The sequence below is a fragment of the Planococcus citri genome, chromosome 1 (genome assembly GCF_950023065.1).
Source record: "Planococcus citri chromosome 1, ihPlaCitr1.1, whole genome shotgun sequence".
NCBI classification, from domain to species: Eukaryota; Metazoa; Arthropoda; class Insecta; order Hemiptera; family Pseudococcidae; genus Planococcus; species Planococcus citri.
The window spans coordinates 54,459,800-54,487,527 of record NC_088677.1 but is presented as its reverse complement, the minus strand read 5'-3'; the positions used below and the strand labels follow the sequence as shown (position 1 = coordinate 54,487,527).

General features: G+C 32.8%; 3 protein-coding genes and 1 long non-coding RNA gene across 8 annotated transcripts in view; 2 read left to right on the top strand and 2 right to left on the bottom strand.

Moving 5' to 3' along the window:
• Positions 1–5,576: 5,576 nt before the first annotated feature.
• Positions 5,577–7,544, bottom strand: LOC135832813 (uncharacterized). The gene is made up of 5 exons (XR_010556378.1): positions 7,434–7,544; positions 6,726–6,879; positions 6,519–6,616; positions 5,953–6,147; positions 5,577–5,856 (listed from the first exon to the last, which is right to left on the bottom strand). It is a non-coding gene; the product is annotated as an uncharacterized LOC135832813 (long non-coding RNA).
• Positions 7,545–8,817: 1,273 nt separating this feature from the next.
• Positions 8,818–10,525, top strand: LOC135832811 (uncharacterized). Its single transcript, XM_065346299.1, has 7 exons — positions 8,818–8,971; positions 9,104–9,209; positions 9,317–9,376; positions 9,476–9,524; positions 9,620–9,669; positions 9,810–9,852; positions 9,986–10,525. The coding sequence occupies exons 1-7, from the start codon at positions 8,938–8,940 to the stop codon at positions 10,256–10,258; spliced, it is 615 nt and encodes a 204-aa protein (XP_065202371.1). The 5' UTR covers positions 8,818–8,937; the 3' UTR covers positions 10,259–10,525.
• Positions 10,526–11,675: 1,150 nt separating this feature from the next.
• On the top strand, positions 11,676–19,679 carry LOC135832812 (protein CutA homolog). 2 transcript variants are annotated; one of them, XM_065346300.1, is made up of 7 exons: positions 11,676–11,856; positions 12,005–12,143; positions 12,231–12,290; positions 18,749–18,794; positions 18,889–18,938; positions 19,344–19,386; positions 19,463–19,679. In XM_065346300.1, exons 1-7 carry the CDS (start codon positions 11,796–11,798, stop codon positions 19,538–19,540), a joined length of 477 nt encoding a protein of 158 aa, XP_065202372.1. In that variant the 5' UTR covers positions 11,676–11,795; the 3' UTR covers positions 19,541–19,679. The 2 variants fall into 2 exon arrangements, with proteins under 2 accessions (XP_065202372.1, XP_065202373.1); XM_065346301.1 differs by having other exon boundaries at positions 11,680–11,856; positions 12,026–12,143.
• A 602-nt stretch (positions 19,680–20,281) lies between these two features.
• The window catches only part of sm (smooth), a 104,022-nt gene continuing 96,575 nt past the window's right edge, over positions 20,282–27,728 (bottom strand). For all 4 annotated transcript variants that reach the window (XM_065346295.1, XM_065346296.1, XM_065346297.1 and 1 more), the window contains 2 exons: positions 27,077–27,187; positions 20,282–23,562 (listed from right to left, as the gene is read on the bottom strand). In XM_065346295.1, the coding sequence (XP_065202367.1) occupies positions 23,444–23,562; positions 27,077–27,187 (230 nt within the window). In that variant the 3' untranslated portion in view covers positions 20,282–23,443. The remainder of the gene's footprint in view (positions 23,563–27,076; positions 27,188–27,728) is intronic.

Here is a 27,728-nt window from a genome sequence, read left to right as displayed (position 1 = left end):
ACCGCCTTTTTCAACATCTGTAAATTTAGCTTTTGATGTTAGTGGTATTGGTGAAACACTGTGGCAAGGCAATTTCTCAACAATAGAAGATGAAAGATTTCATGCATCGTATTTAACGAATACAAAGTAACATCGAGAAGTTTAAAGTAAATAATGCGGCTTACCGAGGAATTAATTACACTGACAAAGAGTACGCGGCGATGATGTTTCATTTTAAATGAAAACTTTCTTCACCCATAACGTTTAACTTTGGGATTATTATAATATCATTTCAAGCTAACGCTTGGAATTTATTTAATAATTATAAAACTGGCAGAATTGTATGGTACATTAGACGATTCAGGATATTTTATTTTAATAAGCGAATAATTTTCATGAAAAATTGAAAGAGTTTTCTAAAATTTAATCGCGAGGATTAATAGAAAAAAATTAAAGCTTTTTATTCAAAATTGAAGCATTCTCTCCAATTTATTTTGCTACTGAAGATACCAATTCATCGATAATTCAAAAAAAATAATAAAATTTCATTTTTTTTCAGCGTTCAAAGTGCATATTTACTCGTAGATAGCTAATTACAATACATTCCTAAATTTTAATATCCCGATGAAATCGGAATCCATAAATTCATCACACGGAAAAGATTGCCAATTTTGCGCATTATTAATTTGGTATCCGTTTCCGAGATAACTTGACCAATAATTAAAACGCACGAAATTATATTTTCAATAGTAATAGTCCATATACCTTCACACGTTTTCAACCATCCTTGACCCTTTAGCGAGAGTAGACGTGCGAAAGACACCTGTTGCAGATGCGTCCAGACGTCATCGAAAAAAAAAAATCATAACCGAATACATACACTTGCCCACTCGGAAGAAATAAATCATCAAGGTGATCCACCGACCATCGCAGCAGCCGCCGAGTCGTTTAGAAATCACGAGGAAGAATTCGAATCTTTTTACCATTGATATAGGTATACGAATTATGACGTCACCATAATAAATAAACTTAATGATTCAATGGATTAAGTCATTATCGTGACACAGTTTTATATTTTCGTATTCGTATTCGCAAACACGCGCATCACTTGTATATTTCGGTCTCCCCTTCACCCTGCTTTTCCAACAACAATCACCTTTTACCAGGTTGGTTAATCATTAAACTGCAGCCGTATTCATAATTACCTGAATCCCGGATTTGATTTACGTTCGATGAAGTAATTTGCGGAAAAATTCGAAGTATTTTGTGATTATTTATTGCAATGTATGTATATTATACACATACTGTATTTACATAGCAACTCACTGTGTTCAGTGTTTAAAAATATCTGGTCTCATGAAATTTCAATATAAAAAGCAATAATGTTCAGTGTTCCACTTTTCAAAGGAAAAAAATCGACTCGAGGGTCGTAAAATATTGAAAAACACTGAAAGTCCAATAATAAATGAACCTAAATCAATTCATGCAAGATTTGAGCCCTTTATTTTTCGAAATTAGAGGATCCAAAATCACGAAAAAGAGGAGCAGCAAACGAAGCCATTTGTCCTGTTCTCCAACTTTTAAAAAGCAAGAGAAATTTTAAAAAATTGGTTAAGAAAATTATTTTTTCCCACGGAGTAATTCTCCACAGAGGAGAGGAGGGGCAGGGGCACTCAGGTTAGACCTTGACCAGAAAACTTGAAATTTTCTCCACATTTTGTTGAGATTATTTGGCCATAATTTTTCGCAAGGTTCCATAAATAAATGAAAAATTACCAACTTTTAAATTAGAAAAAATAATAGATAATAATAAGCAAATAAAAAAAATATTGAGCGTCAGTAATGATTTCAGGTGACGTCCTAATTTACTCAAAGTCATATCTAGAACAAACAATGAACCTCTAAAATAATTACAAAGTTTGAACTGAACATCTCCTATTAGGTAGGTACCCCTATAAAAAGTCTCAAAAGACACTAAAAATCGTTTACAAAAATGATAAATGATACAGATTCTGAAAGATGAGTACTAAACTAAATTCGAATTCAGCACCTCAAAAAACACTACAAACGATGTGTTACACGGTATACGTTGTTTTTGGAATTTCTCATCCCCTCCTCGAAAAAAAAAATTAAAAAATAAGACGAGAGTGTCGACATTTTTTCATCTTTAAAATAGAAATCATTCAAGTGTGTGTTGAGAAAAAACCAAAAGTGCAAACTTGCAAGATTTTGAAAATGAAATGCAGGATTCAATAAGCCTAAGTGTAAATCTGATCCTAAGTCCCTCTTTAAAAAGCTCTGAGGAGGCCTCAATTTTGATTTTTTGATCACCCATTTCAAAATCAGAATCAGAATTGCTCAAAAACGTCTTTAAATGAAAAAATTTCAAGACGTAAATGTTTTGCAATGATTTTTTTAAAAACTCGTATGTAAACAAAAGAACATGCAAATTTTCAAAGCTCTTCAGGAACTATTCCCCAAAAAATTGATTTAAAATAAAAATCACTAAATTTAACCATCTCCTGGTATAATTAAGTCCCTACAGAATTTGACAGAGATCTTGAGACTCATTTATCAGTAAAAATGAGAATAAAAGAATCCGCACAATTTTTTCCTACTGAATAAGAAAATGCAATCATGAGGAAAACTGAATCATTTGATCATTAAGAGGCGGTTTAACTCGAAAATCCATCTCATTGTACCGCTCTCTCTTCAAAATTTACTTAAAATTTTTTAAATACATAAAAACAAAACACACATTTATCAGAGGTCATTGCCCTTTGTCAATCTTATTCGGATTACGATCAATTCCCTAAATAAAAATGAATTTATGTAAGTAGGAATGTAGGTAGGTAGATAGATAGGTAGGTAGGTAGGTAGGTAGGTAGGTAGGTAGGTATTTTACGAATGAAAACTCAGCTCATCCATTAATCTACTATAGCTAGAATTTCTAAGGGTCAAAGATCATGAATCAGGATATTAATTACCATAGAACTCTCATAAGCACGTTTTACCACCCTCCCCATCCCTTCATGATCTTTCGATAATTCTAACCACAGGGTGCTAAAAATCGAAGTACGTAATATGTAACTTACAACATTTTTTGAATAACGAAAAAAAAGAAGATAAAAGTGAAATATTTGGAATCTACGTAGGTATATAGCACTTGACATACAATATTACTTCTCTTAGATAAGCTGTGTAGCAAAAACTATATAAGCTCGAATGTAGCCAGGGTATAGTCGATCCTTCGCGATTCAATGAGAGATGATGAATGGGATTGGCACGTTCTATACGTGACGCCTGGGTCTCTACCTTGTTACGACTGCTCCAGGTGAAACCCCTCTGATCTCAGATCTATTTTCAAAATATTTAACAGGTAACTAAGAAACCGACAATTTCAATCGCGGAATATTAAAAAATCAAACTTATAGGTGCCCAAACTGAATTAGGTACGTGATTCTCATCATGATTCATGATTTTGTTCTACTCTGAATGTCTGTGTTCTGTAAGTAAGAGCAGGTAAACTCATTTAGAATTTTCATGACATCCCCCCCCCTCAACAGACAAATAAAAAATATTTCAATGCAACGAAAAGTGTAAAACTTTGAATAGTTATAACAAAATTAATGAACATGTAAAACAAAATCAATGCTGAATTTATTTTTATTTTTATTTTTTTCTAAACAGAAAGCAAATTTTTAGAATTTATTTTCACTATTCAGCAACAATATTTTGTCGGTTTGATGTATTTAAAAAAAAAAATTTTGAAATACAAAAATAAAAAACTCCGCTTTAATCTTTTTTCATGGTACCTACCTACTTCATTAAGAACTATCAAAAAATTTTGTAAACTGATTTTTACTTTAAATTAACTATTGAGGTAGTTTGGACCTGAAGTAGATACTGCATACTTGTGGACGTAACCATGTTCTAGTATGTACATAAATTGTACGAGGCACCACCTTAGCAGGAGATTATCCCTCATGAAGCATTATTCTTCACTCACCTCCCACAATTACAAAAAAAAGTACGTATCGATATGATCGGTAAAATAATTGGTAAACGTCAATCACAATAATAAGCCTCTAACACGTATACAAAATTCGTGAAACTTGAAGATTTACGAGGAACGAAGAAGATCAACTACCTCGAGCTACTGATCGACTAATACAAATAAGCGGATTGATTGGTAATAAAAATAAAATCCCAACACCATGACCTACGTTAATTTCAAACTAGTTGCATAAAAATACCGTACAATGGTACTTACAAATGCATGTTCGCTTGTCCGTCGATAAGGCGGTGACTATACTCTGGATGGTACCATCTTCAAGGCTGAAGAATTAATCGAACGCGTCAGAAGTGGCGCCGATGAGCATTTCTCAAAGGATATATCAAGCAGATAAGTAGAAATGTATCCGCACCTTGGCTTTTACCTTTAGGTATAACATTCTCGGACGATGTAGTTGTAGCCTGCTGTTTTATGAATGCTGCGAGGCGTTTCGCGAGAATATATAATAAACGCTGAAAAAAAAAGAGTAACCTTTTAAAAGAGTAGGTAGTAAAACCGTATACCTGAGGAGATAAGACAATCGAGATTTACATTCCTACAATAGTGTCGTTGGGAATGGGATGGATTTTCAATATACGTTTAAAATGATAAAGGTGCCGTTATAGGTTAGATCTTGTACGTAGGTACCTACCTATATAATATTCACCTTTGAAAATAATGCGGTTTTTTAGATGAAAATTTTCCATCGATTTCGGATTTCCTCTGCGCACTTTTTCCCAAAACTTTGGAAAACAATAAAAGCGAATTGTACATTTTTACAAAGTCAACAAAAATTTCAAATTCAAATAATCTAGCGAAAGTTTCAAATATCATGAGATCTCAATTAAATAACGAATAGCACGTTTCTATCAGGAATACGATCAATATTTGGTCAAAAAATTCAACCTTCGGTGTACCATATTGAAAAGAATTACTGTTTTTTCAAACACACTCGTATCCTCAAATAACTAACAATTAAAATCTTTTTAAAATCGATATTCAAGGTTAATAAATTATTTAATATTTCAATAATACGTTCGTATACACCACATATGATCGTATCACCATTGAAATCCATTTTCAAGGAACTTCGACGTGCTGATGATTTTCATACGTTGTGAAAAAACGCCTTCGTAGGCATACTTAATCGAACGAGTAGGACAAAAGCATCGTGTAAAATTCATTAAAACATCAAGGGGGATATTCGACGAGCATACTTTAAGATAAATTAAAAAACGTCATTTCGGATAACCATCGTACATGGCGAATTCTATTCAAAAATAAATTCGATAATTCGTTTTATTAATTAAAATATGCGGGAAAAATGTTCGAAAAACACGTCAATTTTGAAAAAGTTAATTAATCGTCCATTTTCGCTTTATTCGTCACGCGATTCAATCAAAAACAGATGTCAAGTCGAGTTTTTAAATCGTCGAGCTTTTCTCTATCTTCCTCTTCCTCTTGACCTAAAATTATAGATTTGTCAACGTATAAAAAATGCAGTTCTTCGAAGAAATTCGCAAATCGATGACGAACGAGGCAACATAATTTTTAGCGAGAAATTTTAGCTTTCTTCCCTGGAACCAATGAGTACATAACAGTAATCAGACGAGCAACTTGTTACCAAATTCTATTTACCTCATAAATTCCAACGTAGTTTTAACAGCCATGTTAATTATAATTAACTTCCAGTACCATCACATTCGTCAGTCTAACGTAATCACCGAAAAAGCTGGTCAACGTGAATTAGGATAACTAAATTACCTACAACGTTTGCTTTGTTCTGGTACATTTCCATTTCCACCTTTGATACAACTTGTAAGCTAGATATTACACGAGAATTTTGAAATTTACCAAAAAATTAAGTAAGATAAACGTTAATGTAATAATGGTTCGCTTTGATGATACTTTATACTCACTTTTTTCTTTCAACAAACGTATTGCATAAAAATCCTGTACTGTCGTTAGATGCTCATCATTGTTATTTTCACTACTTAATGATGGACAAAAATTCGTTGATAACTCGACGAAATGATGAGGTGATTAGGTAGATGGGAATATTTGATCAAATGCAGAAGTACAAATATTTTGAATGCACTTCCACAATGCATCATCTGAAACAAAAAATTACATAAAAATTCACTAGATAGTTGAAAAAACAACGATGAATTCACTATTATCCATTAGCATCGTTGAGTACCTACCTAGGTACCTACGTATTTTTCCTATCAACTTTTCAATTTTAAATTTACCAGACAGTTATTAGTATAGTTAATACGCGAATATCTCATAAAACACGTAAACAAACGTGAGATGGAGATTCTAAAAATGATTTACCACATATTCGTTAGTAATGTTTAGAACTTCTCGTAAGTAGGTACTAGGTACATATATTTGATTCTGCGAACATCAATGACTTCAACGTAGGTAATTCTTTTCTGATTCGCGACTGATATCTGATCATTAAAAAAATATGGGTACTTACAATTAATGTCAAGGTTCCGACTCGGACAAGCTAAACCCCATAAACTCGATTAAGTCACCAAGCCTGACGTAATTTCAGAATACAAATCAACTCCGGAACTAAAACCAAGAGTACCTTATGGATTATTGTAATCTAACACGGTTGCGTTTCGAATCTTGCTAATTTAATTAAACCTGGTAGGTACTTAAGATAGCTATAGATACGTACCTTTGCTCTTTGGAAGCGAATTTTTTCCAAGGACACCGACCTTTGAATACTTCACGGAGGATGTTTTTTTACATTTTACATTCTCATCATTTTCTCGTTGAATAAGACGAACGTGTTCGCAAGGACGTTCGTGATTGCACGCATCAAAGAAATTCTATAAAGCAAAACCGACAGACGTGGTGAAAATCGCGTCTCTTTTCTAAAAAACAAACTTCACAGTGTAAACCGACGGAGGAGCGTGGAAAATTAATTCCATTATGGCAAATATGTTTACTTTTCGTAGTTTTGATTTATAGCAAATATACGTTTGGAAAAAACATTGTGCTTGGTTTCAAAGTACTTACTCGAATAAATTTAATATAAAAAAATGTAACATATTTGCAGTAATGCGATACAATCAGGGGTTCCTAAGAGCGAGTGTAGGATCAAAGAAATAGAATTATCGAACTTTAACATTTTTTTCCAGATTCCGGATCATATTTCACCGAAAGGAATTTTTATGCAGTAGCAGAGGTGCACATTTTATATCAAATACATATAAAGTCAAAATATGAAACTGGAACATAAATATTGATATCATAGTCGCTCTCAGGAATCTTTCTATCTTGAGTGGGATAATTAGATCGGTATTTTTTTTCTTAATGTGACAGCATAAATATTTCATAATAATAGATAAGTAATAACAGTTTCTAAACTTTTACTGCCTACCCGTACATCGAATACTCGTAAGCATCTTCTTGTTTCTTCGCTTTTCTAGGAACAATGAACTTTCCAGACGACAAAATGTGTTCATACTCATAGGTTCTTCGACAATGAATACATTGCAAAAAAATATTACTGGCGTTTTTATGAATCGATACAGAATCTTTACAACATTTTTTCAATTTATTAAAATACATAGTACGAAATCATTTACCGAGGTACCTACTTTGGGTGAAAATTAATTTCACTTCTTGTTAGTTGTTTGGTATCCTGAACAAATCATTGACCTCAGGATTGCGATCACTGTTGCGCTCAGTGGAAAAATTTTTCGGTACCTTCATCTGGATTCACAGCAGCATTCTATTCCTCTCGCGAGTCGCGATGGTGTGGAATATGTTGCCATTTCTGCGCCTGAAAATGGAATAATGTATGAATAACGGAAAATTCGATTTGAGTAGAAGGTTGATCCAACATGATCCGACATACTCGTAAGGTATGATAATTCCTAATAATTCTAATCTAAATAATTTATACCAAAATTAGGCTACAATAAATTTAGAGGACAAAAATTATTTCCAAGAATAAGAGATTGAAGAACTGATAGGTAGGGTAAAGTCACCAGTAGTTGACATGATCCAGTAGTTGACACCTACGTCACAAAAATCGCCATTTTGGTGTCCCAGTGTAATTATTGAAAACACTGATTGCACTAAAAATTAATTCATACCTCCCTTATTATTAGCCGTGAGTTAGGTGATGATTATCAGTCATACTTTTTGCGTTTTATCAACTTTTATTTTCACCATGAAAATTTTGCAAAGTGTTTTACAATTATTTTTCTACATCAAACAATTTTGAACATTTTGAGATGGTTATTATACCATTTGAAAGCTAATGAGATACACTTTCTTTCTAACTACTTTTGATTGATTCATAATCACATTTTCATGCTCGATAAGCCGGGTGTCAATTACTGGGGTTTTTTAGACACTTTTTGAAATGATCGTAAAAATCTCAAAAATGCGCTTACGAATGTGAAACACAAATCAAAATGTAAGGGAAACTGTGTTCTTTTAGATGTACTTACCAAAGTTTTCAAAAAAATATCAACTTGAGCTGTAGGTTGTTTTTTTATCAAAAAGTATCAAAAATCTGTTCAACTACTGGCGACTTTACCCTATCCATGCAATCGCGTTAGTAATTTAAATTTAAATTTGTCTGTAAATTATTTAACAAAAAAATTATAACGATCGTTTTTTTAAATTGCCTAATCAACGATATCTAAATAATATATTTTTATCACTTGAACTGTTGCAATACAGAGTATTTTTTTAGTTTCGCTATCGTGTATTAATGATCTATTAAATTAAAATCTAAATCAATCAACGGTTATCTCAAAACGTTAAATCTGCTTTTCAGATTACCTATTTGATGGCAGTCGAAAACTCCACGATGCCACGTTCGGAGAATAGATTATTTCCAGTTACCTCATTCAACTGAATAAATCATAATGTGTTCATTTCGAGTATTTTTAGCAATAATTGGTAAGTAGGTACTTTTAATCAATCTCTATTGTCTAATCCTGGAAAAAGCTCCAATGTTGAAAAATAATTTCATGTTCATTTTCTACATACTCGGTCGTTTTATTCAAGATTAAACAACAACTTATTTCTTAGGAATATTATTCCAACTATGCGATATAAATGGAGAACGTAACGCTAATGCAGCAGCTATCGTATACTTCAGTGTTCCTACAAGAGAATTGGCTGAAAAGCTTTCACGGTAAGAAAACACATTATGAACTTTTTCAATAAATCAAGTATGGTAGGTAGTAGGTACCTGCGAATTTTTACCATATGTAATCAGTTCTCATTTTCTTTATTTTACAGAGCCCTCGTAGAAGAAAAATTGGTGGCTTGTGTTCATATTATGCCAGACGTCACAGCAGTGTGGGTATAAAAGCTTTACAACTGAACTAAATGAAACTCAAGTTGCCTATAATAAATAATCCAATTTGATTTTTAAATTAAAAAAAAAAATACTTTCAGGTTTCCAACGAATAAAGGTGAAATTAAGGCTGAAACCCAAACATTTGTGGTAAGTAAGAAATTCTTAATCCATGAGCTAGGTAACAAAAAGAAGGGGTAATATTTGAATGGCATTTCACCTACAAACTAATACTGCTTTTTTAGATAGCCAAAAGTGCCACATCGAGGATACAAGAAGCCGTAGAATTCATCAAGTGAGTTGAAACAATTCAATTAAGTAGGAACTTATAATTTATCAATAGCATCTCATTTTCAGAACTGATTTCTAAAATTTAATGTTGGTCAAGTATTTATGGACAATATTTGTAATTTCATCATGTTTTGCAATTTTTAGGAAAAATCACCCAGATTCTATGCCTGATGTCGTAGCAACACCGGTGAGAAATCTTTTGATTGATTGTCTAAAATTCATTATTATTAAACTTTCAATACTGAACCAAAATCTGGAGGATCTTTATAGAACCTACGGTCACTAATCGCTCCACCTTTGCAACATTGTTCTTTCTACAGATCAGAGCTGGAAATGATTTGTTTTTGGAATGGGTGTTATCGGTAGTCCCTCCGAATATCAAAAAATGTTTGCACACGAATTGCACCAAGACTAAACCGAATAGAAAATCACCACCGCGACTTCAAATTACTACCCTTCAAGACTCGGAAGATCCGAATGTCAGCGAAAAAGACGAACAAGATGAAAATTTAGACGATGAACCTCCTACCGAAGATGAAGAAGAAAATGATGGTTCGGAAAATCCCAATTATGAGAATGATCCTAACGAATAGCCTCGTGTGAACTGTCTTCCGCAGAGGAACCGATCGGTTTACATTCAATTATTTAGGACACGAACTACCAAAATACCGATGGTAGCTTAGAAATGGCCTGATTTGCCTCGGTTCGATCTAACGACAAGCATAAGATCATGCCTCATATTTTATTGGGTTTGTTAAATTAATCTACATATAAGACGTAAGCGAATGACTGACTGTTTTAAAAAATTGATTCTAATCTCTTCATTTTTACTTCAAAATTAAATTTTTATTGGTACCTTACCTATGCTCCTTTCTTGAGATAAAAGTGATTTGTGGTTTGATCATAAATTGACATTTGTAACAAAAAACGAAATCAAAATGATTGGTTCAAGCGTAATAAGTACTTGACTGCCACTGTTTTTTGGCAAAAATCCTGATGTAAATTAGAGTCTGACTAAGAATTTTTTCAAAATTCCATGGACAAGCACTTTCATAAAAACTTGACTATCGCGCAATTTTATCTCACTTCGTGAAATTTTGAAAAGGTGCTTCTTCAGGGCGGCACTTCCTAATTCACATCCGGTTAATTGGGATTTTGCAAAAATTTTACGAACAGGTGGGAAAAAATTGGTAGTCAAGTTTTTATGAAAGTCAAAGATTTTGATAAAACTCAACTCAACTAGCCACTAGGTATCATTTTTTTCAACTTGTCGGCAGAATTTTGAAAAAATTATTTTTCTTTGTCAGGACACTAATCTAATTCGCAGGGGTAGTCAAGTACATATTACACTGTATTACCTGAAAGTTTTCAATCAATTGAAAATTGAAATGTACTCACATGAATGATGAAATGAAGGTTCAGCACTTCAGCTCTGGTGGAAGTAGGTAGATTCCCATGATTCCAAGGAAACATAACGTCTTCATCTTCAGGACAGTTCAACGGTCAGTACACCTCCAAAGAAAGTAATGCTGAAACTTTGGAACTGGAAGTTTCACATTCACATCATTTCATCGATTCAAATTCCAAAACTAATACATTATTTCTTTCATCAAAAAACGTTTTCAAAATTCATGAGGCAGCCTTGGGCAGCCATCCATGTCATGAGTGATGACCGATAAAAAAAAATAAAAAAAATCGTGGAAAATGACGTCACGCGGGTTTTGTCAACAACAAATCTTGGTATTCGAAGCGAGAGTTACAACGAGCAAGCTTAGTAAAACTCAACTTCCAAAACGAAATACGAATTGAATATTATTGTATTTGTAATTGAAACAATATCCTTTCTAATTTCTATTTTACTATTACTTTGTATTCAATGAATGAAATGACGCCCATATGAGTCAGAAAAATGAAAATAAATGATAAATGAAATCCCCAATTTTGTACGCCAATTGTATTTTACTTCACTTGTAACCCTCGCTTTATACAGCTGCCCTTCTCCTTACCCTTCACTTCACCACAAGTCGCGCCAAGTGTTTTATTTTGCTGATAACACCGGTAAATGAATAATAATAATACATCTGAAAATTTGAACTGTCGTGTATTCAGCTTGAAAAAAGTTAAATTTTAATGAAAAAACTAGCAGTTCCTTCCTTACTAGTGAAGAAGAATGTGTTTTTATTCATGTCTGGTAAGTAAATTCAAAATATCAATAATGTAAGCCACGTTCTAATTGAAAAATATGACTCAACTATTCCATATATTTGAAACGCAATTAAATTACGGCCTACTTTAATTAATTGTGTTATCCGAATGTATATGAATTTTCTACGGAGAAGTCACGTTTACCGTTTGTCTAGGAGGTATCCTGTTCAATTTGTTAACTCGGAGTGATTCTACGATGACTTCTGATCAGTCCATTCATTCTGTAGTTTATGTGACCACACCGAATGAAGATGTCGCCAAAAATATAGCAAGGTATGAGTCTTTTCTCGAGAGATACCTGCTATTCTTTTCTTTCATTATTCAGTGCATATCATTGATATCTAATTATTCATTTTGCAGAGGTTTAGTTTCAAAAAAACTAGCAGCTTGTGTTAATATCGTACCAAAAATTACCTCTATGTGAGTATTCACTAAGCTAAGTATACGTCTTTGTCGTATGAAATAATAGGCAGGTTCTATCCAAAACGATGTATTCGTCAATATGTACAATAATCAACTGTTAAACTGTCTCAGTACATACTTATGGTCTAGCTGGCTATGTACTAAATTAATAAACGATATAGAATCGTCATGTTTGAGTGTCCTACTTTTCATTCTCTCACTCCTCAACCTATTCCTCGAATTCTGACTCATCCAACTAGCTCACTCTCTGTACACACCTATTACTCATACAACATCTACCTCTTCCTTTAAAAAATAAGTGACCTCACTTATCAATACTTAGTCTATTATTGTAAAATTCTAAACATCTTATGCCAAGTTTTTACAAACAGTTTACATTTTTTGATGCTTATGGGTAAAAAAAAAAATGCTTATAAAATGAAAACAAGAATATTTAAAATGAAACAGTGTTTTTCTGGTCAGTTTTTGAACATTATTGTTTACAAATAATGAGTAAATAAACTGAACTAAAAATTATAGGTTGAATAATTTCTCATGCTATTATAATTTACCAATTTATAAAATGTGACCAGTTTTTTTCCATAGAAATAACTATGTACAATGGATAGGTACTAAAAAATATAACTTAGTAACCATATAGGTATATTTACAACTTACAATCTGATTTCTGATCAGATGACCTTTGGGGATTGTGGTAATAGGGTACTCTACTTTTCCCCTAGTACCTCCCTTCTAGTTCATTCTGTCATGGTAGGGCCTCAGATAGTCCATACCATGTCCCTAAAGTTTCTTGATAGGTATTTGTCATATTTGAGTAAATTTCTACACAAACTTATAGTAATTAAATACTAAAGTTTCTAATTGGTAGGTAGTCTAATTTTTTCTCTCTTTGTCATTTTTCTTTTTTCTTTTTGCTTTTTTTCACCTGTAGAAGGTGGGTAGCTTTTTCTCTCTAATTTTTTTCTCTTATTTCTCTCTTTATTTTTCTCTAATTTCTCTCTTTATTTCTGTAGGCCTACATTTCTACTGATTTTTCTTACTCTAATTTTTGTAATTTTAAAATTCTATTCCTATTATAACTCTAGTCAACTTATTCTAAAATCCACACTGGCCACATGTGGAATCTTATTATATCATGTAAAATTAAAATTCTTAACCTATTTGTAATCCTATGCATTTCTTATCCTATTTTTTCAGCAGTCTTGATTTGAATTTCTCTGAATATATTTTTTCAATCTTCTTACATGTACTGTATCTTCTTTTCCATCAACTTCAATTTGGTAGTTTAATGGGGTTACTCTCTTCAGTACTTTATGAGGTCCTGTGTATTTTGTTTTCAATTTTCCCAAATGTTTCCATGGTTTTTCCAAGAGTACGAGATCACCAGGGTTGTATAGAACCTCCCTGTGTTTTTGGTCGTAACTCTTTTTGTATTCGTTCTGATTTTTCAAAATCAGTTCAGGAATTTCTTTTCTGATTTTTTGGATTTCATCTATCTGGGCTTGTCTGTCTTTTTTATCTTTTGTATTTAATCCAAGCTTGTTATCAATTGGTAAATTGGGTTGTTGTCCATATAAAATATAATATGGACTCAATCCATTAAATCTAGCTACTGGAGTGGTATTGTAGGAAAATACTACAAATTTAATAAATTCACTCCAGTTTGTCCTATTTTCATTTACGTAATGTGAAAGGGAGCTACAAAGTGTGCCATTTTTCCTTTCTACTGATCCTTGGCTCTGAGCTGAGTAGCTAGAGCTATAAATTAACTCAATTCCTAATTTTTTGCACACTTCTTGGAATTTTGAATTTTTAAAATGAGTTCCATTGTCACAGGATATTTTTTTCGGGCATCCATAGATACTTATGAGCTCATATAAAAATTTGATCACACTCTCAGCTGAAGCACTACACACAGGCTTTGCTATAGCAAATTTTGTAGCCTGGCATGTACCTACCAAGATGTATTCATGACCTGAGCTTTTTGTAAGTGGGCCAACAAAGTCTAGTTCTAGGTGTCCAAAAATTTCACAATTTTTCACTTCAATTGGTTTCAATAATCCTGGTTTTTTCCCAGTATCTTTTTTCCTTAGCTGGCAGGAATGGCAGCTTTTGATGTAATTTTTTACATCTGATATCATTCCTGTCCAGTAGTACCTTTTCTGAATTTTTTCAACAGTTTTATTCATTCCATAATGACCTCCTCCAAATGGGTTATCATGGAGAGCCTCTAGTATTTTTGGAATTAATTTTCTCGGAATAACAATTGATTTAATTAGGCCATATGGTGTTTTTTGGTGAAATACCAAAATTCCATCTTCATTTATGTCATATCTTCTACTGGCTCTCATGTATTTTTTGTAATCTGGATTTGAGCTTTTCAGTTTTCCTAGTTTGGCTTCAATCACATTTTTACAAAATTCATCATTTTCCTGTTCTGTTTTGAAATAAATTTTTTCTTGTCTTTCTTCATTTTTCACTTCTTGTATGACATTTTCAGTGGGTATTTCTTCTTCTTTCTCAGGTATTTCTACCCTACTTAGTATATCTGGGACCACATTTGTTTTTCCTGGTTTGTGTTTGATATCAAAATCAAATTCTGATAATTTGAGAATCATTCTAGCCATTCTAGCATTTGGTTCTTTGGCCTTTGTGTAATAAATTAAGGCTGCATGGTCAGTAAATACTGTAAAATGGATTCCAAACAAATACTCTCGAAAATGTTGAATTGTCTCTGTCAGTGCTGTAAGTTCAAGGTCATAAGCACAGTATGTTTTCTGCCTAGGTTGGAGCTTTTTACTGAAGTAAGCAACTGGGTGCTTTTCTCCAGTTTTTTCATTAATTTGTGAAAGTACCCCTCCTATAGCTGTGCTTGAAGCATCCAATTCTACAATCGTTTCTCTCTCTTCTTTATAAATTGCCAAAACTGGCTCACTTGTTAACAAGGTTTTCAATTTTTGGAATGCTTCTTCATGTTCTTCTTTCCATTTGACCTTTGTGGTAGGTTTCACATCACCCTTGGTGAGTTCGGATAGGCAACTTGAAATTTTTGCAAAATTTTTGATAAACTTTCTGTAATGAGAGCACATTCCCACAAATGACATCACATTTCTCACTGTGATTGGTCTGGGAAAATTCCGGATTGCTCTAGTATTTTTCTCAATAGGCTTGATTTTTTCTCCATTTACCTTGTAGCCCAATAATTCGATTTCATCATAGAAAAACTTACACTTGGAAGTTTTGAGTTTAAGATTCAATTTGTCAAGTCTTTGGAGTGTCAGCTCAAGATTTTTTAAAGCCTCCTCAAAGGTTTTTCTATATGAGCAGATATCATCCATGTAAGCCACCACTCCATTATATAATAAATCAGCCAACTCTGTGCTGATTATTTTACTAAAGGCTGCTGGTGAATTCATAAGTCCTTGGGGTAGTCTACAATATTCAAAAATCTGGTTATCTACAATGATAGCTGTCAAATATCTGGATCCTTCTTTGATAGGTATTTGGTGAAAACCTGAATTACAATCTAAAATACAAAATTTTCTGGCTCCTTCAAGTGCCATGAAAATATTTCCCATTCTGGGAACAGAATTTCTATCTGGGATCAATTTTTTATTCAGCTCTTGAAAATTGCTAATAAATCTAAATTTCCCATTTTTCTTTACTAAGAAGGCTGGAGCACAGTAGTTGGATTTTGACCTTCTCAAAATGCCTGCTTTAACCATAGCATTTATTTGCCTCCAAATTTCTCTCCTCTCAACAGGAGCTAATTTGTATGATCTTGAGGCTACTGGCTCATCATCTCTCACTTTCAATTCATATTCGTCCACATTAGCCTTGCTAACCTCCAGTGAGTTCATAGTGAATAGATGTTTGTATTTTTCAACTAGTTTAATTACTCTCGACCTATCTTCTGTCTTTAGATTTTTGGAAATATTGATAATATTTCCTTCATTATCTCTCACTTCATCATTTGCTGAAAATTCCTTTTCATTTGGTGTTGTTTTAATCACGTCAGTTTTCATTTCATATGCCTGCTTAATAATATGAACTTGGCCTATTTGCTGTGTTGCATAAATTCGTTGAGGTATGTTGGTGTAATTGTGTAGTTCAAGTTTCCACTCCCCAGTCTCTTCTTTGTTGGTAATTAGTCTTATTCCGGCGATGTTATGGAATGTCTGAGTTGGCAAAATTAAAATTGATTCATTTTCTGCCAGCTCAGCATTCATATCCAGATTAAATACTTTACGTTTGTTTGGTCCGATGATTATATCGTCTGTTGATATAATTTTATTGCTGACCATATTTATGAGTGGTCTATTAAAAAAATTAATCCACCTCTCGTCCATCGGTATATGAATGGCATTCCTTCCAGTTCCTATTTGTATAATCTTCTTGGAAAAATCAACTATAGCGGCATGTTCGAGTAGAAAATCTACACCTAGTATAATGTCTGAGCTTAAACCTCTCGTAACATTCATTTTTGCCGAGTATTTCTTTCTATTTAATGCAAATGTTTTCCTAATCATGCCTGTTACCACCATAGATGAGTCATTTGCACACTGTAGCTGTGTATTTGAACTGTTTAATTTTTCATGGTCACCTACTAACTTTTCATTTATCAATGTCAGGTTACTGCCAGTATCTACCACTGCTTTGTATTTTTTATTATCAATGTAGATAGGTATTTCTAAATTTGGTACTGAAATTGTGTTTGCTTTTTCAATGTGGTGAATTTTTATCTTGGAATTTTCTGATTTTTGAGGTATAATTTTCTCCTTGTTCTGTTCTATGGTATTTTTGATTTGTTCATGTTCATCTTCGGAAAAATACCTCAATAAAGTGAATCTGTTGAAGTGTTCAATTTTTGTAAAGTGTTCAGTTGATTTTTCATTGTGTAGGTAGAATACTGGAGTTTTGGTAGGAACTGGATGCCTTTTCTTATCTAGTTTTTTGACTCATTTTTGCAGTTATCTGTATCATGTCCGAGGCGATCACAGATTTCACAATATAATTTGTTTCTGCAATTTTTCTCCACATGTCCCCTGCGATTACAGTATCTGCAATATGGTATATCTTTTCTTTGGTCATTTCTTTCATCATCTGAATTTTGGTCATCCTGTCTATTTTGATTTCTGTAATTTTGATTTCTGTATGTCCTATTTTGGTATTTTCTATCTTGATTTCCTTGGTAATTATAGCCTCTTCTTTCACTCACTTTGTTTACAGTCATTTCAATAATTTTTTCTAAACTAGTTTCTTCATTTTCGTAATTTGTTATTTGATTGATTTTATTCACAGTTTGATGAATTATTTTTTCTACTGGAGTATCACTTTTCTTTTCATTTTCCATGATTTTTGATTTTATTGTTTTAATTTCATTTACTAGTTTTTCAATTTTGTCTTCAGTTTCCTTTTTTTCTCCTATTAGTAGCAAGTTGGCTTCATATTTTTGGATATTTTCCCTCAATTGTTTCAAAGTTCCATTTTCTCTCATCCCAATTGCAGAAATTACCTCAGGTTTCAGGCCTTTTAGAATAAATCTACAAATTCTTCTTTCTTCCATTTTTTCATCACAAGTTTTGCACAATTGAATCACATCTGTCAAGTATTCCAAAATACTTTCATTTTCTTTTTGGCTTCTTTTCATCAATTTCATTTCAGCCAAATCTTTACTTGCACTGCCATTAAATTCTGATAAAAATTGTGCTTTTAAATTTTTCCAGTCTTTCACTTCATTTTTGTCCATGTTATAGTAAACATTTAATGCCAAATCTGTTAAATAGGCAGGAAAGTATTTGAATTTTTTCACATCATCCCAATCATTTATACTGGCATATAGTTCAAATTTTTGAATAAATTCATCTGCAGTATTTTTCAGGCCAGAAAATGAACCTGGATGGATTATTGGAGTGTCTCTTGTCATTTTTATAAAAAAACTGAGCTTTGCTGGTCCTGGATTTTTGCTCGAAATTTCAGAAATGTCCTTAGTTGATTTCTTGAAAATTCACTTTTGGTGCTTTTTCTTCACTTATGATTAAAATAATAATTACGCGAATGGTGCGAATATAATAATAATTAATTAATTCAACGAATTATTTACCATTTGTTCTCGGAGTATTTACCTTGGTTCTTCCTTGTTGGGTGCCAATTCTGTCGTATGAAATAATAGGCAGGTTCTATCCAAAACGATGTATTCGTCAATATGTACAATAATCAACTGTTAAACTGTCTCAGTACATACTTATGGTCTAGCTGGCTATGTACTAAATTAATAAACGATATAGAATCGTCATGTTTGAGTGTCCTACTTTTCATTCTCTCACTCCTCAACCTATTCCTCGAATTCTGACTCATCCAACTAGCTCACTCTCTGTACACACCTATTACTCATACAACAGTCTTATTCTTCACAAAATCGACACTTATCCATATAATGTGCTGTTTTACTTCAGATACGAATGGGAAGGTAAAGTGAACGAAGATGCGGAAGTATTAATGGTAATTTTTCATAATGCTTTGTATCATAATATTGTATATTTTTTAGAATCGGAAACCGCTTGAATTTCTGTATGTTTAATTTCTCTGTGTTTAGATGATCAAAACTCGAAGTTCGGCTGTGCAAAATTTAACAGATTATGTCAAGTATGTGAATTAGGATTTCCAGTTGCTGTATCTCACCTTCTCATTCTAAGCTGGCGTTCATCTACATCTACATAATAATGTATTTTATGGAAAATGTTTCCTTGACTCGAACTCCAGAGTTATTCTTACAATGAGATGATGGATTCTAGAATCTAAAATATGAAATTTTGTGGCTCGAAATGTCTAAATCTTAAAATTATTTTGGAAGGAATGATGATGGAAGAGGAGAGGGGGGGGAGTCAGCTGACATTACGTAATTAAGTAGTCGTTTTTTCTTGACATGCTAATGAAACGATTCTTGTGAGAATGGGATCCAAAAAATTGGAAATTCGATAATTGAAGGCCAGCTCAATCTTACACTCCATCGTGATTTTGGAAATTAATCGAAATATTGTTCATTTTTAGGCAAAACCATCCTTACAAAGTTTGTGAAGTTATCGCTACAAAGGTATGGTTAATTCATCGTATCAAATTTCATAATATTAGTTTTTTTCAACGAGTTTATTTCATTTTTTAAATTACAGATTCACGGTGGTAATGCTGATTATTTGAACTGGGTATCCGAATCTGTATCTGTGCCCACCGGTGTGCCTGAAAGCTAATATATTCATCGTTCTCTTCATTAATTTCTAAGCCAATTTATAGCATTTTTAAATACCTAGTAAAATATTTTAATTTAATCGTCGAAGGGTACCAGTACTTTTCTAAAATTGAAATACAGCAAGAAATTAATTTCCTGTAGTTAAGCATTTTTTATTCTAAGAAAACTAGTGCCTAATTTTCCTACGTTTGCGTCGGCGTTACGTGACGTTGTGACCTCACATCGAACAAAGAAAAGAAAACACCTTATTGTAATTCACGTTTTTAATAATCATTTAAAACATTATGACTTGACACTTGGCTAATTAATTCTAACATACCAAAATAAAAATCCACAAAAAAGAATAGAATGAACTAAAACGGTCACGGCATAATATAAAAAAAAAAGAAGAGAAGAAATAAATTATATAAGTTACATAGGAACATAAAGCATTTGTGAAAGTATCAAATTTCGTGGCTTTTAGAGTTGTAAATTCATAGGCGATTCTGGCACAATTTCAAGCGTTTAGATACATTGGTCAAACAGTCAAACTAAAACTTCTAAACAAAAACCCTGACAATAATTGAAAACGTTACTTCGTTGATAATCGATGGTCCAATAATTAGGTAAAATAAAGGCTGTAAATAAAACCCAGTGAAGGTAAAAGCATTTTCGTAACATCGGTTCCGGAAATTTTTACTTAAGATATGTACTTATACGAGGAAGACGTTATACAGCCTTTAAAAAAAAAAAAAGATCCCGATTCGTGTGAAAAATTTCTTCGCTTAATCACAAGTACAACGTTGGTATTATCTATTGCTTATATAAATAAGGTGTATCAAATCGGGTTCTGGTTCTGTAAGTAATAAGAAAAAAAAACAGAGTCAGAGAGAAAAAAGGATAAATTGACATCATGGTAATCGACTTCTTTAAAATAGAAAATTTAATACGAACTATTTCGTTACTTTCATCAACTACTTATATTGTAGGTATAGGTATAGGTAAATTGCAATATTGGTACGAATTATAAAGGTAAATATTAAGCACGTGAAAAGTTACCTTTTCAATCATTCAAAGCTCACAAAAAAATTGCCATAACATAATAGAAAAATTTTATCAATCGGTTAAATATGCTTTCATAGTTGAAAAAAAAACTTTCATCGTATAAATTAATTGAATGATAAATTGACAATATGTAAATCATAATTCACAGTTCAAATAAATATAACGCTATCGAGGCTCAATTTGCGATCAATACAGAAGCTAGAACATCAATGAAGGAAATAAATAGGATGTATTTTCGTTTTGGCATCGTATTATGTAGTAATAATAGCGAGGTAACAATCATTATTTCAAGTCTGAATCATCATCTGAATTACAACATAAATTTTAAGATAAAGTGTACGAGAGTAAGCTGGAAAATTGATTTTGAGTTTGATCAATAGGCACCTGAGTGAAATTTCATCGATCTTGTTCAAAGTTGTTTTTCAAGTTCCTGGAACTTAAGCAATCAAAAAAGTAAAATTTTGAGAACTGAAGTGCTAAGTCAGGAATAGAGCAGAATACAATATGTAAAAGAAAGCATCAGGAATCCCTTTAACAAGGCATCCCTTAACGAAAGACCCTCCTTCGAAGAGTTGAATATGCAACTCATCCAAAGTCCAAGTACGAATGTTTGGGTCGTCTGAAAATCCGAAGGGACTAAATCAAGCTCATCAGAAAAATTTAGTTAGTTAATTTCACTTGATTTTTCCAATTTTTCACGAGTTTCAAATTTTGCGTCACAGCACTCTTTGGAGTGGAGAGGAGATTCAGCTCCCTTAGCTCACAAAAAGCTATGAATTGTTATAAATTTGAAGGAGATGCGTTCGAGTTCGAATACTTATCAGCTCATTTTTTAAAATTTGAATTCTGTGACACCCCTCCCCTTCCTAAAAATGAAAATTTCGTGTCATAGATCGTTTTTAACATTTTCAAAGTGTCCCCTTAGACTCCAATTTTGAAAAACAAAAAAAACAAAAAAAACATGAGAAATTATAAAAATGTAAAGTGTTATGCACACTTCTTTATAATTTGAAAAAAATAAACAACCCCAACTCACTCCGGTACACTTTGGTTTAGAAAAATAAATAATAAAAATTCAAGATCTAAATAAATGGTGAACTTCGATTTTTACAACTTTCAAAATTTTTTTCACGATGATATTAAACGAATCAACTTTTATCCATAAAACAGGGAATCTAGACCTACATTACATGATTTGAAATTCTTTGGTCGTGTTGTACCTATACACTTAATACATACTAAGAAATATTGATCGAAAAGAGGAACTATCTTTTTCATCTTTCTGCATCTATCCAAAACAATACATCTGCGAATGCAAATTTGCAACAAAACGACGATACAACACGAAGGCAAAAACCGAGTGAACTATAGAATTTAAAAACTAACGTCATTCCACTTTGCAATCCCCCGCTGTAAATTCTTGCCAATGATTCTCTATAACGTGATCGATGGTATCACGTACCGAAACATCAACCAACTTGATGGGTTACTATTTCTAGTATCACTTTACATGTAAACCACACCATAAGATGCGCTCGAGTAAAAAGGAAAATTTGTTAAAAGGTTAAAAATAAAAATAAAATAACGAAGCTTCGATACCGAGACGGGGACCGACACAATTGCGAGAAAATATGTATAAAACCGCGTACCTATCTACGTTGTAAGTATAGGTAAGGTGGGTAAATCAAGATGTATATTTTTCACTCGATCCGGAAGATGTTTCAAATTACCCCGAGCATATTTTATGAATCAGTTCGACGACGATGCTGGTTTTCCTGTATGGCATGTGTAGTCTAGTCGTACGATGCGAATGCGATTTATGCACCGTATCGTGGCATGTTCTCGAGATTACGGTAAGAAGCATTTTCACGGGTTATGATAAAATGAAATTTTAACGAATTCCACTATACCGAATGCTGGTTTAAATTATAAACGAGGAATACCATACCGAGAACCACCCCATCATTCGAGTTTTCGCTACACACTGTGTTATACAACGACGAAAAATGACGATGGTTTATCTGGATAGAAAATCTTTTAAAAGTACTCGTACCGAGAATTAGGAATTTTTCAAAAATTCGGCGAAAGTAAATTTTGTACGGTTTAATTAAAAAAAAAAAAAAAACGTCGTCTCGCTCACGTTCACGTTCATGGTTTATACTCATTCATAATCTTACAAACCTCTTTATCACAGCGTCCCCAAAGAGTATTATCAATTCATGCCTCGTCGTTTTTTGCCGGCGCGAAATACACGTACATTATAAATTATTGCTTAACAGCTACACGTAGATACTTATTCGATCCTTAGTAAAAAAAAAAAATGAATTTGTACTTCCTTTTGCAAAATAAAAAAAATAAATAAATAAACGAAAAAATGAAATAAAATAAAAAAATAAAATTAAATAACGAAAAGAGGGAAGGGTAGAGGAAGAGGGAAAGAACGTAGGATCGGCATACTTAACATTTCTATAGTGTTTGAAACACTATTTCAAGTATTATAGGAAAACCGAATTTAAAATATTTTTCAGAAATTAAATACATCACAGACATTTACAACCGACAGCGTAAACTTTTCACATCTACGCTATTTTAAATAGAATAGTAAAACACGTACACAAAAAAAAACACATTTAAACTATAAGCTAACAATTAACGTAATAAAAAGATATACCACTAAACGCTAACAAGGTCATACGGAAAAATTCGTCGTAAAAATAGCAACAAATATAATTGAACCAGGTACTTATCTAAATATAATAATTGACAATGTTCGAAAAAAAAAATTAAATACTTAATAATAAAATTAGGAGGAATTTGGAATCACATGACTTATGCGAGACGATTTCTTTTGTTCACTTTATTACTTTTTGCATTTATCACACGTCGATCCGGACATCGTCAATGATTTCTCCCTCGGTATATGGTGAATACTCTTGGCAGCGGAAAAACATAATTTCATTATGTATGGAAACTTATTACCTGATTAACAAAATTAGCCGGATTAAATTTATGTTAATTATCTTCGCGTGGATTGTAAACCGATTTAAAGGGATATTGATACGGCGCGATTTGAATTTTACTAGTCTATTTCCACATATGCAATGCATCTACATTCTACATTACCTTTGGTGAAGTTTCCTTAATAATACCTAACGTACGAATACATACAAGTATTGGCTGAAATCGGTCGTAGTTATTCCCCTAACTTTGTAATCAGATGATACAGAAGCACAAGCTCCATAAATGTAAATATATTATTGGCAGATTTGGAGATTCGTAAGGGGTAAATTAATTCAGTTTCAAAACTTTATTACTTATTTCCTTTATGGAACGTAACTTCCTTCGCTTCGGTTTTGAATCCTGATAAAAAATTCATCTAGTAGAGAAACTGAACTCTACCCGATGAAAAATTGAAGCTGGTAACGAAATTAAGGTAAAAGTGTATGCGGTAACCGTCCCCCTCCCCTTCTCTTTTCATCTACTGGTCTTTTTATTCAGCTGCTCAGTCGAAAAACTAGAGGTCGTGCAAGGGTTTAAATTCTTCAAAAATAGTCCTAAAATTCCATAAGTCGATAGAAAAAGCATTGCTTCGAGTACCTATACTTCAGGGGCATTTAGCGACATTTTGGTAACACCAGCGTTCTAAAAAGTTCGCGATAGGTAATACATGCTAAAGTTTATTTGGACGAATTTTGGAGAGCTTTTACGGAAAACTAGAACTTTCAAAATGTTACTAAAGGCTTCAAACAAGCTCTAAACAACTCAAAACCACTTCCAATCGATATAAGGGAAGGAGGAGACAGAGCACTTTTCAAATTTCAACTTTCCAATCAGGTCGGGTGAAATTTTACGAGAGTTATATTTTTCAAAAATTAGCTGGAGAGCCTAAAACTGTTTAAAACGACCCAAAACCACTTCCAATAAATAGAGGCGAGGGCGAGGATCAAAAATAGGGTACACATTAAATTCCAGGGTCTCAACTCGATCGAGTGGATTTTCGATTTTTTGGCCCAGATTTGATTAATTAAAACTTTTCAAAATACAAGAAACGAATTTCAGCCACTAAAATTTTGATTGGAGGGAGGGATGGAGGAAGGGATATTTGCATATTATTCTTTCAATGTATGTAGAAGGTATTTATTCCCACCCGGAATTTTTTAACCAAATCGAATCTCTTACGAGTGATTCTGAAAAAAAATTAATTTTTAAAAAAAGGGCTGAACTTCAAAAATTTATCAAAAATGAATACCTTATTCATCCAAAAAAATTTTCCTCAACTCAGAAATTATATTGGCTACTTTCTTTTTCAAAGGTTGTCTGAAACATGAAATTTGTAAGCATTTTTTCCTGGTTTCAAAAATTATCAGTAAGTAATAAAGCAAGTTTCACTTTCAACAAAAAAAATGGCTATGGAAATTGAGAATAAAATGAATTTTTGATCAACATGCGAGTGAATTTCAGAAAAAAAAAATGAAAGAAAAAAAGGGGGAAAATTGAACGTTCAAAAACGGACAATTTTTTTGTCAAAATATCACTAACTTGTCGTGTCTGCATGCTTCACCACCACCCTCTCCTCCACACCATCGGAATCTGGCCATTTTGGATCCTTCAGAAAGTTTTAGATTTTCTCCAGAAATTTCAAATTGTTCTGGAAGGGCCAGAAATGAGCTTTAGCACCCTTTGGCTGGGTACCGTGAAATTCGGAGAATGTGAGTTTAAAAACAAATTTTTGTACAATTTGTAAATTCCAGAAAAAATTTTTAAAAAAATTTTCGAAAAGGCACACCATGAACAATTGTTGTTAAGAGATGAGAGGGTTGAAAATTTAAATAAAATATTATTCATTCCGGTTGATTATTTATTTATTTTTTTTAACAAATACACAAATATTTTTTTAAAAGAACTTCAAAAATTGTCAGAACAATAACTTCTTTGAGGTTAAAATTCACCAAAAATCCAAAAATGAGCTTAAAAGCACCTACAATTTTGATTACCTACAGATCTAGTTTGGTTTCGTTCAAATCGGAGAGTGTGCGTGTCAGTTCAGAATGTTTCCTTGTGAGGAAAGATTCAAAATTTCAACTTTTGAGCTTTTGACCAAGAGAGTATGGAGCGAAGATGTTGAAATACATACCTACTGAATTAAAATATATTGAATTGTCACTGTCACATTTTTAAGGTGATCTCATACTGTAAAAAATTCCAAAATTCAAACTCGAACCTTTCGCCAAAAAAATATGGGAAGAAGGCGGAGCAGATTATAAACATTAAATTAAAAAATTTCAGATTCCAATCACTTTTTTGAAGATCATTTCACAAATAAATTTCATAAATTGCAAGGAAAAATTTGATTACCTATCTCAGTTTCAAAATAATCTCGTTAAACTTATTCTTTTTGTATCGAAAATTCCTCCACGCAAGGAAAACTCAAATACATATTAGAATCTCTTGAGTTTTTTAGTAGTCAAAAAAATGCTCGAGTGGTCGAGCGAAAGAAATTTCCACAACGTGTGAGAGTAAATCTCTTCTTAATATAATTGAAACGGTTGTTTTTGAATTTAAAATTCGATTATCTACGAGTTGATTTACGACTTGCCTTTCACAGCAAGTATCTCACGAATTACCAATCTATATTAAAACGAGTGTAGGTAGAGGTACTAAATTAAAGCACCGGTTCACCAGGTGTACGTTATACATATAGCTTCTTTCACAGTACCAACCAAAAAACCTTATGGGGTTGTCGTGAGGGGCAAGAGGGAGGCCAAAGATACCTTTTAATAAGCAATAAGAGCTACAGACCATTAAAAATATACACATCGATTTTCAACCCACCATTTTTTTTCAGTCGAGCAGCAAAGAATAAAATGTTTATAATTGTTACTCGTATAACCGAAAAATCGAATGTTAGCTGCTCGAAGGTTTTCAAAAAATTCATTTAGAACTTTTTTGCCCTCCTCCCTTCCTCCCTGCCACAACACGTCATTCATAAGATAACATAGTACATACCCTTCCACAGACCGACATCATGTAAAAAATTAGTTTGATGGTTTCTTAGGAATTAACTATTTTCATAGTTCGAATTGCTGCATATAGGGTATACTCAAGACATAAGTTAAGGTTAGTGTTAAAAAAAAATTCGATACCATCGACATTAAAATTAAATTACGATATCGAAAACTCGCGTTCTCCATCATTCGAATCCTCATAAATTCAGAATAATATCAAAGTAATAAGATTTTCAACACCAGCCAGGCTATAAACTAGGTACAAACGAAAGCGTCAATAATTACATATCTGAAAAAGCCTCGTCTATGCTTATACGACCCTATACGCCCTCGAATTCGGCTAAATTTAACGAGAATTTTCCATTTCTTCTCGACGTGATTTTTATAACCAAATACCAAACACCTACGTAGAAAAATAATCCGAAATCGTACGTTTTAAGGAATTAGTTTTCTGAAATCGACTACGGTATTAGAATTATTCCACAAACCTTGAGATTTTACTGGTAAATGATTGCACGTCATTAGAGCTTCGACGGATTCGGGAACAGATTTAAATTCCACTAAACCAGTTGAGCTTCGGACAATACCATCGACACCGCCTGAAAGAAAAAAATTATCAATCCGTGAAAAGTAGATAACAATTGAGGTAGGTAACGGTATACAGTATACCCGATACTCTATCCAACTACCAAGAAGGAAAATTGGATGAAATTTCAATCTCGCGAATTCGAGGTGATTTATCTCGCAACATAGTAGCGAGTAATCTAGGGTAATTTTATGCGTACCCGAAGAGTAAGGTACCTAACGTTAAATACCGCATTTTATATCAGAAGACGAGACGTTTTGCGGCTACAAACAAGGCGAGAGAGCTACGGTGGAAAATTTTCGAGTTTAATGGATTGTATTTGAACTGTTATATATACGCGCAATATTTAAGCAATTTAATAGCGCGCCGGGATCATCTTCGTTAACCAAAAAAGCAATGTTTCAAGCTCGAATAATTAACTTAAAACATAATTTCCCAGTAAACGTAGTTGTTTTTCAAATTCACCCACTTCGTCATGATGACTAAATTTAAAACTATAACAGCGTTATTCTAGTATGTACTTCGACAATTTTCATCGGTATAATGATGCAATT

Excerpts from the sequence above, each read along its gene's own strand:
- LOC135832811 (XM_065346299.1), top strand. The coding sequence starts at position 8,938 with ATGTGTTCATTTCGAGTATTTTTAGCAATAATTG. Across the intron at positions 9,210-9,316 it reads TTGGCTGAAAAGCTTTCACG|AGCCCTCGTAGAAGAAAAAT; the intron begins GTAAGAAAACAC and ends TTTATTTTACAG. Across the intron at positions 9,670-9,809 it reads GAAGCCGTAGAATTCATCAA|GAAAAATCACCCAGATTCTA; the intron begins GTGAGTTGAAAC and ends TGCAATTTTTAG.
- LOC135832812 (XM_065346300.1), top strand. The coding sequence starts at position 11,796 with ATGAAAAAACTAGCAGTTCCTTCCTTACTAGTGAAGAAGAATGTGTTT. Across the intron at positions 18,939-19,343 it reads AATTTAACAGATTATGTCAA|GCAAAACCATCCTTACAAAG; the intron begins GTATGTGAATTA and ends GTTCATTTTTAG. Across the intron at positions 19,387-19,462 it reads GTGAAGTTATCGCTACAAAG|ATTCACGGTGGTAATGCTGA; the intron begins GTATGGTTAATT and ends TTTAAATTACAG.